The sequence below is a fragment of the Cnephaeus nilssonii genome (assembly GCF_951640355.1).
Source record: "Cnephaeus nilssonii genome assembly, chromosome: 21".
Taxonomy (NCBI): Eukaryota; Metazoa; Chordata; class Mammalia; order Chiroptera; family Vespertilionidae; genus Cnephaeus; species Cnephaeus nilssonii.
This window is the reverse complement of record NC_137092.1, coordinates 16,905,154-16,924,491: the sequence shown is the minus strand read 5'-3', so window position 1 is coordinate 16,924,491 and position 19,338 is coordinate 16,905,154. Positions and strand designations below refer to the sequence as shown.

Below are 19,338 nucleotides of genomic sequence, written 5' to 3'. Positions count from 1 at the left end.
AACTATATTCATTCTTTATATACAACGTACCTTTCTAATACACCTCTCTCACAAGGACATGCAAAATATAAAATAATATCCTGCACAGACAATAGTGTAGTGAAGGCGGGGGGGGGGGGGGGGGGGGAGCAAAAGTATGTGTAAGGTTGTTTATATGGAAAATAACATCCTATATTATAAAAGGCCAGAGACCTTAACGGCATCACAGCCATAATGACCATTAGACCAGAACCACCACAGCCCCTCACTGTGCTGGCCCCGCCCCCCAGCAAGCGGTTAATGGAGATCAGGCAGGCCGGCAGAATGGTTAGGGGTGATTAGGTAGGCAGGCCAGCAGTTAGGGGCAATCAGGTAGGCAAATGGCCCCTTGCTGGGCTAGCTACACCCCCAAGCAAGCAGTTAGGGAGATCAGTCAGGCAAGCAGAGTGATTAGGGGTGACCAGGTAGGCAGACCAGTGGTTAGGGGTGATCAGGTAGGCAGGCAAGTGGTTAGGGGTGATCAGGTAGGCAGGCAAGTGGTTAGGGGTGATCAGATAGGCAGGCAAGTGGTTAGGGGCGATCAGGTAGGCAGGCCAGTGGTTAGGGGTGATCAGGTAGGCAGGCAAGTGGTTAGGGGCAATCAGGTAGGCAAATGGCCCCCCAGTAAGCAGTTAGGGGCGATCAAGCAGGCAGGCAGGTGATCGGTTAGGAGCCAGCAGTCCTAGATTGTGAGAGGGATGTCCGAGGGGTCCCTGATTGGAGAGGGTGCAGGCCAAACTGAGGGACACCGTCCCCATCCCCGTGCACAAAATTTGTGCACCGGGCCTCTAGTTCATAAATAATAATGCAAGAATGAACTGTGTTTTGCACAGTCACAACTTTTGTCACACCCTGAGTGCCATCTACGTTAACCTGGTTAACACTGTTCCCGTTCTCAGCCTTACCCACCTCCCAAACCCTGCGGAACCTCTTCCAGTGGCTCCTCCACACAAGCAGCCTGCTTCAGTTTGTGCTGTACATATTCCCAAAATCTCACAAACCCCCAAAAAAGCAGCACTGGCCTCAGTGTGCCCTATACCTCCGCCTCGCTACTCCAACGACTTCCATTGTGACTCCCATCAGATAGCCCTAAGCCTAGCAAAAGCAGTGGCCAACCTTGGTTTGGAAGGTGAGCTCAAATAATCGGCCATAAACCTGGCACAAAATGGCAGCTGGCTTCAGCTCACATCTTACTGCCCACCAAAGGGTTCCAGGCCCAGCATTGATGGCAACCAACAGCAGATCACTTTGTAGCTCCTACTAGATGGCCCACGCCCAGGAACAGATTCTGATTGACCATGACCTGCACTGGAACGCTCCCAGGAGACTCCAAAACGAACTCACCTGTTGGCCAGCTTCAGACCTCACCAGAGCATCACCTAACCAGCTCCACAAATGACACCGAAGAGCAAACTATACTATTGGCTCTAGTGCAACTAAAGCAACTGCTGATCCGTGGAGTCAGCCCCTGCACAACAGCCTGTTAGTCACAGCAGTCAGACTGAAGGTCAATTCCACACACTGCCATGCATCCTAGGAATAAAGCCCATGTGATCATGATGTATACTAGTAATCTTTTTGGTGTATCAGTAAATTTGATTTGCTAATTTTTTGGTGAGAATTTTTGCATCTATGTTCTTCAGGGGTATTGGCCTATTTTCTTTTTTTTGTAGTGTCTTTATCTGGTTTTGGTATCAGGGTAATGCTGGCCATGTAAAATGAATTTGTGAACCTTCCTTCCTCTTCAATTTTTTGGAATATTTTGAGAAGGATAAGTATTAATTCTTTTTTGAATGTTTGGTAAAATTCACCTGTGAAGACATCTGGCCCACAGCTTTGTTTTTTGAGAGTATTTTTATTACTGATTTGATTTTGTTAGCAGTTATTAGTCTGTTCAGATTTTCCATTTCTTCCTGGTTCAGCCTTTCTACGTATCTAGAAATTTATCCATTTCTTCCAGGTTGTTTAATTTGTGGGCATATAATTGTTCGTAGTGTTTTCTTATTAATGCTTTGTATTTCTGAGGTCAGTTGTCACTTCTCTTTTATTTCTAATTTTATTTATTTGGGCCCTCTCTTTTCTTAATTGATGAGTCTGGTTAAAGGTTTATCAAATTTGTTTATCTTTTCAGAGAACCAGCTCTTGGTATCATCGATCCATTTTGTTTTCTTAGAGTTTATTTTGTTTATTTTCTGTTCTGATCTTTATTATTTCCTTCTTTCTACTCACTTTAGGGTTTGCTCTTTTCTAGTTCTTTTAGGTCTAAGGTTAGAATGTTTATTTGGGATTTTTTCTGTTTGTTGACATAGGCCTATATTGTTATGAATTTCCCCCTTAGAATTGCTATTTTCATCTGTCTCAAGGTATTTTTTTGGTTTCTTTGTTGATCTCTTGTTAACCCATTCATTTTGTAGTAGCATGTAATATTTAGCCTCCATGTGTTTGTGTTTATGTTTTCTTCTTGTTAATTATATATAATTTTACATGTGCTTCCTGGACTTGTGTGTCTATTTCCTTCAGCAGGTTGGGAACTTTTTTCAGTTATTATTTTTTTCAAATAGGTTTTCAATTCCTTGCTGTCTCTCTTCGCCTGGTATTCCTATGGTGCAAATGTTCCTGTGTTTGATATTGTCTCAGTGTTCCCTTAAACTATCCTCATTTTTTATAATTATTTTTTCTTTGTGCTGTTCTGATTGGGTATTTGGAAGACTGCATTGTCTTCCAGATCTCTGATTTGATTTTCTGCTTTGTCTAGTCTACTGTTGATTCACTCTAATGTATTCTTCATTTCAGTTATTGTATTCATTTCGGAATGTTTTTTTATGGTTTCTATCTTTTGTGTTAATTCTCACTGATTTCATCGGTTTTTCCCCTGAGTTCATTTAGCATTTTTATAATGAATGTTGCATTTGAACGGAGATAGGTTGCTTATCTCCATTTCATTTAGTTCTTCTCCTGGATTTTGTCTGGCTCTTTCATTTGGGATATGTTTGTCTCCTCATTTTGACTGCCTCTCTGTGTTTGTTTCTATGTATTAGGTAGAGCTGCTACATCTCCAAGTCTTGGTAGGGTGGCCTTGTACCAGTATAGTAGGTGTCCTGAGGGGCTCAGTGGCACAGTTTCCCTGGGTGTCCCTTATATAGGTTGTGTGTGCCCTCCTGTTGTAGATGAGCCTTGATTGTTGTCGGCATAATGACCACAGGCCTTTTATGATATAGATAGGATGGAGCAAAAATAGGTTTACAGTTGTGACTATGTGAAATCGTTTATTCTTGCATTATTTCTTAATTATTGTATTATTTTTCCATACCAGTACAAACAACTGTAAACCTACTTTTGCCCAACCCTGTAGTATTGGAAATCTCAGCCACAGCAATTAGACAAGAAAAAAGACACAAGTCATTCAAATTGGAAAGGAAAAGGTAAAACTAGCATTATTTGCAGATGACAGAATACTATAGAGAACTCTAAAAATTCCACCAAAAAAAAATTAAAACTTGTAAATAAATTCAGTAAAGTAACAGATACAAAATTAACATTCAGAAATTGGTTGCATTTTTATATACCAAAAACAAACTATCAGGAAGAGTAATTTAAGAAAACATCCTATTTATAGTTGCATTACAAAAAATAAAATACCTCCCATTTGACCCAGTGATCCCACTTCTAGGAATATATCCCAAGAAGCTAGAAATACCAATCCGAAGGATATATGCACCCCTATGTTCATAGCAGCACAATTTACAATAGCTAAGATTTGGAAACAGCCTAAGTGCCCATCAGCAGATGAGTGGATAAAAAAACTGTGGTACATCTACACAATGGAATACTACGCTGCGGTAAAAAAGAAGGAATCCCTACCATTTGCAGCAGCATGGATGGAACTGGAGAGCATTATGCTAAGTGAAATAAGTCAGTCAGAGAAAGATAAATATCACATGATCTCACACATCTATGGGAAATAATGAACAACATAAAGTGATGCACAAAAACAGATCCAGAGACAGGGAAGCATCAATCAGACCATCAAACCTCAGAGGGAAGGTAGGGAAGGGTGGGGGAAGGGGGAGAGATCAACCAAAGGACTTGTATGCATGCATATAAGCCTAACCAATGGACACAGACAACAGGGGGGTGAGGGCATGAAGTTGGGAAGGTAATGGGGGGATGAGGACACATACGTAATACCTTAATCAATAAAGAAACTAAAATGCAAAAAATAAAATAAAAATACCTAGAAACAAATTTAACCAAAGAGATAAAAGACCTGTACTCAAAACTGTAAGGCATTAAAGGAAGAAACTGAAGAAGATACAAATAAACAGAAGCATATACCATGCTCATGCATAGCAAAAATTAACATTTGTAAAATATCCATACAACCCAAAGCAATCTACAGATCCACTACAATCCCTATCACAATACTAATGGCATTTTTCACACAACTAGAACAAATAATCATATGTAACCACAAAATATCATGAATAGCCAAAGCAATCTTGAGAAAGAAAAACAAAGTTGGAGGTATCGTGCAACTTCATTACAAAGCTACAGTAACCAACACAGCAAGGTACTGGCATAAAAACACACAGTTAAATGGAACAGAATATAGAGCCCAAGAATAAAGTGGTGCATATATGGTCAATTAAACTATGACAAAGGAGGAAACAATATACAAAGGGATAAAGACAATCGCTTCAATAAGAAAACTGGGAAAACTGGACAGACACAGGAAAAAATAAATAAAACTAGAACACTTTCTTACACTACACAAAAATAAACTCAAAATGGATTGAACACTTACATGTAAGACCTGAAATCATAAAACTCCTATAAGCAAACATAAGCATTAAACTCTCTGACATCATTCTTAGCAATATTTTATGGATATGTCTCCTTGGGCAAAGGAAATGAAAAAAATAAACAAATGGGATTACATAAACTAAGAAAGTTTTGCCCAGTGAAGGAAACCATAACAACAAAACAAAAAACAACCTACTGAAGAGGACAGGATATTTGCTAATGACACTTCCAATAAGAGATTAATATCCAAAATATATAATAACTTATATAACTTAACACCAAAAATCCAATTAAAAAATGGGCAGAGAACCTGAATAGACATTTCAAATCCCAAGAGTACAGATGACCAACAGACATATGAAAAAATGCTCAACATCACTAATCACCAGGGAAATGCAAATTAAAAAGGCTATCATCAATAAATCAATAAACAAGTGTTGGCGAGAACATGTAGAAAAGGGAAACCTTGTGCACTGTTAGAATTATAAACTGATGAAGCTACTATGGAAAACAGTATGGCAGTCCCTCGAAAAATTACAAATAGAACTACCAGATGACCCAGGAATTCAATGGCTGGGTATTTATCCAAAGAAACCCAGTATGTGAATTCAAAAAGACATATGCACCCATGTTCATTGAAGCACTATTTACAATAGCCAAAATATGGAAGCAGTCTAAGTATCCATCAATATACGAATGCATAAAAAACTATGGTGCATATATACAATGGACTATTACTCAGCCACAAAAATGAATGAGATCTTGCCATTTGTGACAACATGGATGACTTAGAGGGTATTATGCTAAGTAAAATGAGTCAGAAAAAGACAAATACCATATGAATTCACTTATATGTGGAATAAAAACAAAATTTAAAAAAAAAACATAGAAAAACAAAATAGAAAAAAACTCACAGATACCAAGAACATTTTGATGATTGTCAGAGGGGAGCGAGGTTGGTGACTGGCACTTACAAAAGTAGTCTTGGGGATACAAAGTATAGCATACTAGCTAAGGATAGCTAGTATGGCAGCAGATGGGGGCTACACTTATCAGGGTGATCACTTCATAAGTTACATAAATGTCTAATCACTATGTTGTATCCCTAATCTCTGTTTATTTTAATCACTAATATCTACTACTAATGATATTTCTTTAACTGGCTGCCGTAAGCACTCCCTGCTCATCTCTCCAAACAAATAATCTCCCTGGACAACTACTCTATTCTATCCACATATCTTCAACTATCACTGCTCTCCTGATGACTCCCAAAATATGCAGGTCTTCTTAAAATTATTATACAGTTTTAAAGATATGAACATTTAAACTCTAAAAACCTAATTTTAGAAGTATGGTAGAAACAACATATAAACCATATTTGAAGACAAACTGAATTATTTTCTGAAAATTGATTTGAGATTACAGAAATAATTTTATTTATGTTTATATTAAACTAGAGGCCCGGTGCATAAAATTCGTGCATGAGGGGGGCTTCTCTCAGCCCAGTCTGCACCATCTCCAATTGGGGACCCCTTGGGGGATGTCCGACTGCCGGTTTAGGCCCGATCCTGGAACCGGCAGTCTGACATCCCTCTCACAATCCTGGACCGCTGGCTCCTAATCGCTCACCTGCCTGCCTGCCTGGTCACCCTTAACTGCTTCCCCCGCCGGCCTGATTGCCCCTAACTGCCCCCCTGCTGCCAGCCAGGTCGCCCCCAACTGCCCCCTCCCTGCCAGCCTGGTCACTCCTAACTGCCCCCCCTGCCGTCCTGGTCACCCCTTACTGCCCCCTTCTGCTGGCCTGGTCGCCCCCAACTGCCCCCTCCCACCAGCCTGGTCACCCCCAACTGCCCCCCTGTCGACCTAGTTGCCCCTCACTGCGCCCCCTGCCATCCTAATCTCCCCCAACTGCCCCCCCTACTGGCCTGGTTGCCCCCAACTGAACCCCTGCCAGCCTGATCACCCCACACAGCCTGCTGTTCAGTTGTTTGGTCATCCCTCATTAACCCCCCTGCTGGCCTGGTCGCCCCACGCAGCCTGCTTATTCAGTCGTTTGGTTATCCTTCACTAAACCCCCTGCCGGCCTGGTCACCCCACGCAGCCTGCTTGTTCAGTCATTTGGTCATCCCTCACTAACCCCCCTGCCGGCCTAGTTGTGGGCAGCCATCTTGTGAGGGCGTGAGGGTCAATTTGCATATTACCTCTTTATTATATAGGAGGATAATTTTTCAGATAATTGAAGAACAATGATGGTGGCCACTTAAATAATTTCACAGATGCTCAATATTTCACAATTAACGATACTAAATAAACAAAAACCCAAAAAATATACTCTTGACAAAATAAGATTGCTCTTGACAGGAATGATAAAAATATGCTAACTTATAATTTATTAGAAAAAATAAGCCTTACCTTAATATAGTGTAGAAGAGAGTTGGCAAGGAAACGACACAATTTGAGTGTTTTCTGAAATAACCTGTTGTCAGCAGTATCCTGTTTCGAAAAAGGAAATAAGAAAGCATATAAGAATAGAATATGGAATTAGCTTAACCTGTAAATGAGAATTTTTTCTGAAAAGGTCCCTTAATAAATACTTAGAATGAAAACATTTTTCAAGAAAACATAATTCCTATAGGAATACTAGCAAAGGTATGCAATGCAACATTTTTTATCTAGTGAAAACTTATATGAACCAAGTATGCCTTAACTGGAGAATGGTTAAATAAAGTCAAGGTATGCATATAAACTCTAATAGCACAGAGTTATTAAAAAGAATAAGGTAGCCCTGGCCAGTGTTCCCAGTGGTTAGAGCACTGACCCACCCACCAGAGTCTCTGGTTGGATTCCCAATCAAGGGCACAGACCTGGGTTGCAGGTTACATCCCAGGTCCTATTGGGGTAAGTGCAGGAGGCAACCAATTAATGCGTCTCTCACATCAATGTTTCTCTCTCTCTCTCCCCCCCATCCCTCCCACTCTCTAAAAATCAATGAAAAATATATCCTCAGGTGAGGATTAACAAAAAAGAATCAGCCCTAGCTGGTTTGGCTAAGTGGACAGAGCTTCAGCCTGCAGACTGAAGAGTCCCAGGTTTGATTCTGGTCAAGGGCATATGCCCAGGTTGCAGGCTCAATCCCCAGTAGGGGGCATGCAGGAGGCAGCCAATCAATGACTCTCATTATTGATGTTTCTCTCTCTCTTCCCCTTTCCCTTCCTCTCTGAAATCAATAAAAATATTTTTTTAAAAAAAAAGAATACCTTCATGACACAGTAAGCAAAACACTATGTATAATATCCCATTATTTTTTAAATGTATGCTATTAATACTTATTCCCTAACCCCTCAAAAATAAATTGAAACCTTATCTGTGTTCTCTCTAGCACAGGAAAGTAGCATTTCACTTTCCATGTTAGGTACCTGTGTAACACATGAGGGTTTTGAGTGTGTATTACACTGGTAAGCTGTTTGAATGATGGGTAACTCCACAATCACTATGTGTATAAAGGGCGGTTAGGAGACTATGGAGTCATCCTGCCTTGATTGAAATCCTGTCCCCACCTCCCCAACTAATACATGTTCGAGGGAACATTATTTAACCTCTGTGGGGTTGCAATGTGGCTTATACTAAGGTTACTGTAAAGTTTAGTATCTAACACTTAGACAATTTAGCTCAATAAATATTGGTTATGTTACCCAAATGTGTAATACACATTATAATCCACAGAACTTTAAATTTGTACCATAAAATTATGTCAAATAGATACATTATTGTCTTTGATTTTGAGAATAATTTATGAAATAAAATATCTTTTTTAATATATTTTTATTGATTTCAGAAAGGAAGGGAGAGGGGAGAGAGAGAGATAGAAACATCAATGATGTGAGAGAATTATTGATTGGCTGCCTCTTGCACACTCCCCACTGGGGATCGAGCGTACAACCAGGGCACGTGCCCCTGACGGGAATCGAACCCAGGACTCTTCAGTCCACAGGCCAACACTCTATCCACTGAGCCAAACCAGCCAGGGCTAAAATATCTTAACTTTAATGTTAATCAACTATGTTCGATTTCTTTCCAACAATATAACAAAACCTAAATTAAATCAGTCATAATGGAATTGAATAACCCACTAATTAGACATGACCCTTCATTCTGACCTATATTAAAAATATTTTAAATAGTAAGTTTTCCTCAGCAGAAATAGGTGAGATGAATATTCATCGTTCTTTGATCATTACAAATCTGAACACTTACAGTGCTATGGAAATAAACAAAGGGATTAAAAATGAACCTACACTGACCTTCTAATATACTCAACTAGAGGCCCAGTGCACAAAATTCGTGCACTCGGGGGAAGGGCGGGGTCCCTCAGCCCAGTCTGCGCCCTCTCGCAGTCCAGGAGCCCTCGGGGGATGTCCAACCGACAGTTGGACATCCTTAGAGCGGCTGCAGAGGCAGGAGGCTCCCGCCACTGCCGCTGCGCTTGCCAGCCGTGAGCCCAGCTTCTGGCTGAGCAGCAATCCCCCTGTGGGAGCACACTGACCACCAGGGGGCAGCTCCTGCATTGAACGTCTGCCCCCTGATGGTCAGTGCGCGTCATAATGACTATTCGTTCCACCGTTCGGTCTATTTGCATATTAGCCTTTTATTATATAGAATAAGAAATTTTATTCAGCTTCGATGTCATAGCACAAGAAAACTCCCTGACTTAATGACTGGGTTTCTATCTTTACCACCATGAACCAACCCCCAGGTCTTCACAGATCACCCTATTCTGTAATTACCTGCTTATTTGTCTCCTGAGCTAGATTACAGTATAAGTTATTGATGGCAGAAAATGTGACTAACTTAGCGCCTAGTTTCTAGCACAGAACAAGCACTCTGGAAATATTCAATAAGTGAATGAATGGTGACACACAACTTATGTTTGCCTACCTTAAATTTTCCTTTCACATTTAAAGGGAAATTGTTTAAGATTTGGTAGAAGACTAGTTTTACTTCATTACCACATAACATACTAATTAAAGCCAGAGTTTTTATTTTGATATTTTCAAAAAGCAAATGTATAATGTAAACCCTGTCCCATCTTGATTTTCTGAACTATTCAGAACAGAAAGTTTGCACCCCAATGCCAACAAAGAAGGGGCTGGGACATAAGCAAGGAAGATCATTATCCAATGTTTCAAAATATTGAGTACCAATGCTTCCTTTCTTTAAATTAAACAAGAAAAATACTGACTAGCCGAAACCAGTTTGGCTCAGTGGATAGAGCGTCGGCATGCGAACTGAAAGGTCCCAGGTTCGATTCTGGTCAAGGGCATGTACCTTGGTTGCGGACACATCCCCAGTAGGGCGTGTGCAGGAGGCAGTTGATCAATGTTTCTCTCTCATCAATGTTTCTAACTCTCTATCCCTCTCTCTTCCTCTCTGTAAAAAAACAATAAAATATATATTTTTTAAAAATACTGACTAAATGCAGCAGGCAATAGATATAAGTGTAGGCAATAAATATAAAATATGTTTCTTTTCAGAATACAAATTTCTATAAGCAATGTAAAGTAAAAGTAGGAATTACAGCTCAGCCAGCATGGCTCCATGATTAGGCATCGACCTATGAAGGTGGAGGTCATAGTTCAATTACCAGTCAGGGCACATGCCTGGGTTGCAGGCTCGATCTCTAGTATAGGGTGTGCAGAAGGCAGCCAATCGAAGGTTCTCTGTCATCACTGACGTTTCTATCTCTCTCTCCCTCTCCCTTCCTCTCTGAAATCAATAAAAATATGTATTTTTTTTAAGTAGCCAATTACAGAGGAAAATTAAATTTGTATCAAAGAAGCTTATAGCGTGGCTGGTGTGGCTCAGTGGTTGAGCACAAACACAAGGAACCAAGAGGTCACCAATTCAATTCCCAGTCGGGGCACATGCCCAGGTTGCCAGCTCAATCCCCATTATGGGGCATACAGGAGGCAACCAATCGATGTTTCTCTCTCACCAATTTCCTATATCTTTATCCCTTTCCCTTCCTCTCTCTAAAATCAATAAAAACATATATTTTTAAAAAGAGCCTTACAAATAAATTTCCCTACCTTTATAGAAAAACTAAATCATTGGTGGATAAAAGGCTATATGCTAGAGATAAGAGGGAGCAAAAGAAAAAAAAAGACCATGCTAAAAAGTCTAACACAATATTCTCATTTTGAAAACGAATTCAAGACTTAATAGAGAATGAGTATCTTGTCAATTTTAGTGGCTATTATGAAATGAACAACGTCCCCCAAAATGATATGCTGAAGTCCTAACACAGAATATAACTTTACTTGGAAATGCTGTCACTGCAGATGTAATTAGTTAAGATGAGGTAATACAGAAATAGGATGTGCCCTTAATCCAGCTGACTGGGTCCTATATAAAGATGTGCAGACACAGGAAGACACCACCATGTGATGGTGGAGGCAGAGATCAGTGTTACACAGAACGCCAGCCACACCACAAGCTAAGTGGCAGGCACGGAGCACACTCTACCCCCTTGTCTTTGAGAGAACAAGGCCCTGCTGACACATTTCAGACTTTTACCCTCTAGCACTGAAAGAGAATAAATGTCGTTTTTATTTAAGCCACCTAGTTTGTGGCAATTTGCTACTGCAGCCTGGAAAACTGATACATCAATAACCCCTCCATTAATAGCACACAACAAATTAACTCTAGTGTTTTTAGCTAGACATTTTTTTAAAACACTACCTGGAAAACTTTAATAGTTTGATTTTTGAATAAATATCAATAGTGAACAGGAGAGGGTGCTGCTGATTAGAATTTAGAGTAAAAAATGCAGCATCTCTACAGACCATGGCAAAGCTCCATTTCAGCCAATGAATAGTGTAGGGATAGTCAATCCCAAATGTTTACAAATAAGGAAACACATTAAAATATGCTTGGACGATAGGAGAATTTACAATTTAAATTCCCTGATTTTCACGTGCAGACAGTTGATATGAGCTGAACTTGTATAATTTAGTGCAAACAGCCACCAGGCCAAGCACCCTCTGGTCTTCTCTTTTCTCTCCCACTATAGAATATCCCAGTGGTCGGCAAACTCATTAGTCAACAGAGCGGCAAACCGCGGCTCGAGAGCCGCATGTGGCTCGTGAGCCGCAGTTTGCCGACCACTGGACTATCCTGTTGCATGGGCTTTAGTCTATAGGACTAAAGAATTAGACTTTTGTTTTAGGGTACAAAAGAATGAAAGAATGGTGAGGAGAATGACCAACCAATAAGTAAGTAAAGAGGAGGGACAGGTGGAACCTAGAGAGAATAAGAGCAGACAGGAGCCTAATGCAATGTTCTGGATGAAAAGTGATTATGAGCTATAATTTCATCTAATAAACTGAAAAATAAGCAAACACAAATGAAACAAATTAAAACCCTTAGAAGTAAAGTGATCCATAGGTTCAAATTCGATTCAGTAACTGCCAAAGGAAGTAAGAGCCACAATCTAAGTGCTGTGGGAGCATACGTACCTGTGCCCTTGACTGGGCCATCTGCTCTGCTAACTGTAAACAAGACTGGAAGGAGCACAGAATGTCTTCACACAAGCTGGTGATGATTTCTTTGTGTCTCAGCTGACTCTTTATAACAGACTGGTGCTTAAGGCTCTGCCTAAATGAGTAAAAAGAGCAGTCACCATGAGTAACTTAGGACCATGAAAATACGATGAAGGAATATGTAAAAAAATCAGTGAACACATATGAGACATGACATAATTAAGATGTGCCAACTTTACCTATTAAGCAGTTACGTCAATTTAAGTTGCTACGGATTTCTTTTATTTCTCCATGTAAAATATTAATTGAAGTCTTACTCTGTGCCAGTCACTCTGCTAGGCTCTGGGGATACAGAGGTGAACAAAGACACAACCTCTGCCCTGTGTGTACAGAGCATGTGGGCCAGCCCGAGGGAGACCATTAATAATTAACTATGCCTGTGATCACTGTGAAGATGGAAAAGGTCTAATCTAACTTCTTAGGGTGAGGAAATCAAAGAATGCTACCATGAAGACATAGCACCTAAGCTGAGAAGTGAAAAACAGACAGGGGTTATAGCAAGGTGTAGAGAACAGGGAGGAGCATCCCAGCAGAGGAAGAAGCCAAGACAAGGTTCCAGGACAGGAGAGTGGGGTTCGTTTGAGGAGCTAAGAGCAGAGAAAGAGCAGCGGAGACGGGCTGGTGAAGAAGGCAGAGCACAGAGAGGATTAGTGGTTACTCTTAGTAAAATGGGGAGTGATCTGATTACATTTGTAAGAGATCAGTCTGAATTCTGGGTAGAAAGTGAATTGGAAGATATTTGATAATGGTGATGATGATGATACACTTCATTCATTGAGCACTATGTGCTACGCACCCATTCTAACCATTTCACCCTTATAAACTCAACTCTATTACACCCACCAAAAAAGTGCCACTGTTACTACTCCTATTGTCAGATAAGCAAACTAAGGTTCAGAAAAGTTAACCAAATTGCTCAAATGTCCAGGAAGAGTAAGTTACTTCAGTCTAGACTCAAGCAAAATGCAGCATGGATCTGAGCTGACACTTCTTACCTCTGCTGTTACTTGGTAAATTAATGGCCTGGTAGTGCAAAAGCACCTAAGACCTGAAAGTACTACACTGTCCTTTAATACAAAGTATTACACATGTGTGTAAAGTAGAGGTTCTTAACCATTTTTACATCTCAACTGTAACTCGTCCAGCACTTAAGAAACTGATGAACACTGTGGGAACTCTCCCTAGTAACCCTTTGTAATGCTCTACTTAACCCTTTGCACTCTCTTGCTTTTTTCTCGATTCCTTTATTCTACGAGGGATTTAATTTTTTAAATACCCCAGATTTTACAAAGCGCGGCAGTAGAATGAAAAACTGGAGTTTCTTTTCATACAAACTTATTTATTTGGATTTTTTTATATTTCAAATTATTGATACATTCAAAGAGTAATTTTAATCTCGACACCCGAGTGCAAAAGGTTAAAATTACTTTATAAATAGAATTCAAGTTGAACAACTCAAAATTCTATAATGAAGGGATTACATATTCAGCTCTAATTATAATGACTAATTTATCTCAGCCTGAAAATAGGATACTTAATAGTCCATTAATCAATAGCAGCAGGCAAGTGGTTAAGGGTTAGTCTGACCATGGTCCATTATTTGAGAATTACTAGCTAACTAGGGAGACTTTTTTAATTGTAGAGGCAGCAGGATAAAGTCCAATTTGGTTTGGGAGCTACTAGTTTATGTAGGATTATCTGGATTACCAGACAGCAGGGTCAGTGAACATTATATACACCTACAGGAACTGTTTTAAATGCAATCTGATATGAATAATTAAGATTTAAGATATGGAAAATTACAAAAAGTAAAAAGAAAATAACTTACTTAATTATAAATTTCCAAGTATTTGCATGAAATGCATGGTCCATACTGGAAATAACAGAGCAGATGTCCAACAATGAATGAATAACTACAAAGAAAGAACAGAACTATTAAAACATTCAAATGTCATGAGTATCGTCTATATTGCACTCGCTTGCTTTTTCTCGATTCCTTTATTCTAATGCTAACCGTGTCGAGTCACACTCGACAGTGCAAAAGGTTAAAATTATCTACTGAACAATTTGACATTTGTTAAAATAGGTAATGCAGTTTGCAAAAATTGTGTCAAAATAGTTATTGAAAACAAGAGGCCCGGTGCATGAAATTCGTGCACAGGTACGGTCCTTAGGCCTGGCCTGCAATCAGGGCCATCTTCCCTGGCTGCTGGAAGCCAGCCCCACCCCCTCCACCACCCACCCCTGGTTCCCTGTTAGCCATCAAGCGATCAGAGCCTGCCGGCCGGGGGGCAGAGGGGGGAAAGGACCAAGAGGTCGGCCGTTCCTGCCCGCTCTCTGGCCCCACCCCTGCCCCCACCACGGGTCACCCTCTGTGTGTAGGGCGACTGATGGGGTGGGGACCTTGGCCTGGCACCGCCTGCATCCCCCCCCACCCACCCCCGGTTCCCCGTTCGCCATCAGGCGATGGGAGCCTGCCAGCTGGGGAATGGGACCAAGAAGTGGTCAGTGTGCCTCATAGTAACTGGTCAAGCAGTCATTCTAATTGTTCTGCCATGAGGGTCAATTTGCATATTACCCTTTTATTATATAGGATAAGTGTCACATTTTTAAGGTTGTTAGAAATTAGAGAAAATTAACTTTTGAAGTTTACACCTACCCTATGACCTAAATAAAACTAAAATGTTTAATGGAATCAAGTTGTACCCTGTTATAATTGAAATATTCTCTATATATATTTCTACTGTAAAATGACCAAATGAACCTAAGGAAAGAAAACATAATGAGGAAGAATTAGAACTAATTTGCACAGTTCTCATATAAGGCCCCTACTCTGTCTGTGGCAGATTACTTATAAAAATGGCCACAATAACTTCCCCTTCTGTGTCCACACTCTTGGACAATCCCCTTCCACACACTCTGTGCTTAGCCATGTGATCTGCTTTGGCCAACAGAGCAATAATAAGTGTAAGACAAGCAGACTTAAAAAGTTCTTACGTATTGGGGGTTGCCCGCTTTTGCTGCTCTTGGAAACCCTGAGGCCACATCAGCTCAGAGCCCGGCTAGCCTGCTGGATGATACGCTACACATGGCTGGCTCAGTACTTCTGCCTTTTCCAATAGCCAGATGTGAGTGAGGTCACTGACCACACTCACGTGAGCCACTTCTGCCAAGCGGAACAGAGAAAGCTGTCTCAGCTAAGCCCAATCTAAACTGCTGACTCACAGAATCATGAATAAATTAAACAGTGGTTTTCTTAATCCAATGATTTTGGAGTAGTTTGTTATGGAATAAAGGTACCTAATATGCTGCACAACAACAATTTAGACTCTTCAGACTGAACTGATGAATACAATCTTTGCCTTTACTCATTAGGGTATTGCTTTCCAAACTCTGGGTCATAACTTACTAGTGAGTGAAGTCAAACCTTTAAAAATTAAACAAAATATATCACATGTAATATGGATTTTATTTCATGTATAATAAATGTGATGCACATATACACATTGACAAACATACCCATATATAATTATATGTGCTCTGAGAAGGAATGCAAACTACATTTCATACTATGAGTTATAGTTTAAAAACTCTTTAAAGCCACTGTCGATGAATCTGAACTACTTCAGAGGGTACAAAGTTGCATACCTTTTTTGTGTTAATCACTGTGGGGAAATTATCTACAAACATTAACTGAATATAAATCTAATGTTAAGGCATCAAATCTCAATTTTAAAATTCTAAAATTTAAAAGATTAAAAATTTATCTGGTAGGATTTTTTTTTTACATGTAAGATACCATGAATCATTAAAACAATGGTAGGTTCAACAATTTAACTGATATACAGTGTCCAGTCAGTACACATCATATATTGGGTAGTAATTTTCTTCACTCACCAAGTACCATATTCAAAATGTCATCGTTCTCATCAACTTCAGGGTCCATGCAGACCATATCCAGCAGTTCCATTAGCTGCTTCTGAAGAGAATAGGCCTCCTTGAAAAGAGCCTGGAGAAGGTCTGAAACGAGGTGTAAGCGCCCAGAATAGACAGATTCACTATTCTGCTCAAATAAATAAAAATGAGAGAAGAGGCAAATCAGAAAAAGCCGAATTTACTTTTACTCATACTATCAGAGATCATCATTAATGCCTTTCACTGAATCACATATTCACTCATTAAACAAATGTTTAGTGAACATCCATTAAATACAGTGTACTTCAAGAGATGCAAGCATGAATCAAATGATATGACTTCCAAGACCCTGCAAATAAAGAACTAAAAGGGAGATAAAGAACATTAGACCCTGCAAATACAGAACTAAAAGGGAGATAAAGAACATTAGGTCAGGTGCATGACAATGTAGAACCCTATCACCAAAGAGAAGCTTTAATTAACACTTTTCATTCACCCAACAAATAGCAGTATCAAAACTTCCTGGGATGCACAAATCATAGCCAGCTTTTGTACTTAAAAGCTGCCTCAGGAATACCGAGATGAACTAACAAGGGTTAATGTCCTTTCACAACTCCTAATCCACTGTCTTTAGTGGATTACGTGGGAGATCTGTTCCTAAGGCGCAACGCCATTACAGAACTATTTCAGGATCCCTGTGACCCAAGACAAATCCTATCACTTCTTTCTTTATACAAAGGAAACATGATAAAGCAAACAAAAGGCAAAAGCCCACTTTTTATTACTTCCTTATAGTCACTTACTAGTAGCCCGTTTGCACGAAGATTCGTGCAATAGACCTTCATTCACCTGGCTGCCTGCACCAGTTTTCTGCCGGCACCAAGGACCCAGGCCTTGGCTGTGGCCACCGCCTTCTGCCTTTTTCAGGGTGGGGGCTTGGCCCCGGGCGGTGGCCTTGGGCTCGGCGGCACCCAACATCCCTGCTAAGGATCGCAGGAGCCGACCCCCAGTGGTTTCCTGCGATCCGTGCAGGCTGCCCGCTGGTGCCCAAGGCCCGGAAAGCCTCCGCCCCAGGCTTTCCTGGCCTTGGGCTCGCCGCACCCAGCGTCCCTGCTACTGATCACAGGAGCCGACCCCCAGTGGTTTCCTGTGGTGCAGGCTCCCCGCTGGTGCCCAAGGCCCGGAAAGCCTCAGCCCCTGGGACCCCCGGGAGCGGCGGGAGGGGCGGGATGGGCACGGCCAAGCCCCCCAGGTGGCCGATCGACCCCCGGAACCCCCGGGAGGGGCGGGAGGAGCCGGGCCACACACCCCCAGGTGGCCGATCGCCCCAGGCACCCCGGGGAGAGGCAGCATGGGCCCGGCCACGCCCCCCCGGGGTGCCGATGGGCCCGGCACGCCCCCCGGAGTGCCGATCGCCCCAGGCACCCCGGGAGCGGCTGAATGGGCCCGGCCACGCCCCCCCGGGGTGCCGATGGGCCCGGCCACGCCCCCCCAGGGTGCCGATCGCCCCAGGCACCCCGGGGAGCGGAGGCATGGGCCCGGCCACGCCCCCCCGGGGTGCCGATTGCCCCAGGCACCCCCGGGAGCGGCGGCATGGGCCCGGCCACTGGGCACCGCCATCTTGATCTTCTCAACAGCGGATATGCCACCCGGAGTCCCGCCCCCAGCCTCCTGCCGGCCCAATCATGGGCATAGCGGAGGTGCGGTCAATTTGCATGTTTCTCCATTATAAGGTAAGATTTTAAAAGATTTACATACATGCTTTTAGTTCTATAGCAAAGTCCATTCCAAGAATAGAAAATTGTATATATAAATACTATTGTACTCAGCCCTTTTGCCCATGGATTCTAGACCACTGAAAGTGTACCTGGATCCATTTACTCACCTTACAATGTACAAAGGTACTTCTGATTACATGTAGGACTGAGGAGGGGAGACTCTGAATATTTTCTAAAATGATGGACTCCTGTGTGGCACAGATATGCTGAACACATCCTGTAAGAGCTCCTAAAACCTGCACCATTGTCTGGGAATAAGGAAAGACAATTAATTCAGAATATATTTTTTGTGTATCTAAAAACTATCAGACTGAGTGCTAGGGTAGAGCAGTGAACAAAATGGACACTCTGTACCTCCATTCATAGAACTTCAATCTGTCAGAATTACAAATACTGGAACATTTAGCTAGCCATTTGGTTAAAAATAAAAATGTTGGAATCCTAACCCATATGCTTTGAAATTACAGGTAAGCCTGCTTTCTCAATTACTTGTCTTTCTTTATGAGTTTAGATGTTTATTCAGCAAGAAAATTTTCAGAATTTATGTTTCTGCGTTCACATCTTTAATTCTATAAACATAATTCCAGTACTAGGCCATCACATAAAGAATACAAGGCTAACAAATATCAGTATAAAAATTCTCACACTCTTGGAGCTCTGTCTCTCCTTTTCTAATAAATTTGACGTACTTGCAAAATATTCCTTAGAGTGGTCTGGATTTCTAAGTTTTGGCTTGTTAGCTCTCTGGCTTGACTGGTTAATTCATACATCATATCATCAAATAATTTCACCGTCTGTAAAAACAAAGCATGTTATTACTATAAACAGAAGTCACTAGAAAAGGAAAGCTTCCTTAAAAGAAAATGAGATGATTTATTTTTGCATCAGTAACACCCTTAGGATATTATCTAGCTTAACAATTGTACCTAATTAAGTTTAGAATATATATGTTATACATACAGGGTGGGGCAAAAGTAGGTTTACAATTGTATGTGAAACAGCATTTATTCTTGTATTATTTATTATTGTACTATTTTCCATATGGACAACTGTAAAACTACTTTTGCTTCACCCTGTATAATATACAGTAGGTCCTCGGGTTACGTCGGAGATCCGTTCCTATGGCACAACGTAACGCGATTTTCCCCATTAAGTCGGAACCCACCTACATAAGCACCTATGTCACTCACATGGAGCACATACACAGCAGTAATGAAGTGAAACAG

At 41.1% G+C, this 19,338-nt stretch overlaps 1 protein-coding gene across 8 annotated transcripts in view; it reads right to left on the bottom strand.

The window, feature by feature from the left end:
• FIRRM (FIGNL1 interacting regulator of recombination and mitosis) overlaps positions 1–19,338 on the bottom strand; it is a 49,703-nt gene that overhangs the window by 19,896 nt on the left and 10,469 nt on the right. For 7 of the 8 annotated variants that reach the window (XR_013812905.1, XR_013812906.1, XM_079760510.1 and 4 more), the window contains 6 exons: positions 18,802–18,906; positions 18,220–18,360; positions 16,317–16,482; positions 14,248–14,332; positions 12,336–12,474; positions 7,234–7,314 (listed from right to left, as the gene is read on the bottom strand). Coding sequence is in view for 6 of the 8 variants with exons in the window: in XM_079760510.1 (XP_079616636.1) it covers positions 7,234–7,314; positions 12,336–12,474; positions 14,248–14,332; positions 16,317–16,482; positions 18,220–18,360; positions 18,802–18,906 (717 nt within the window). In the remaining 2 variants the exon portion in view is untranslated. Of the gene's footprint in view, positions 1–7,233; positions 7,315–12,335; positions 12,475–14,247; positions 14,333–16,316; positions 16,483–18,219; positions 18,361–18,757; positions 18,907–19,338 lie in introns of those variants that run through there. The other variant, XM_079760513.1, reaches the window with a different exon arrangement.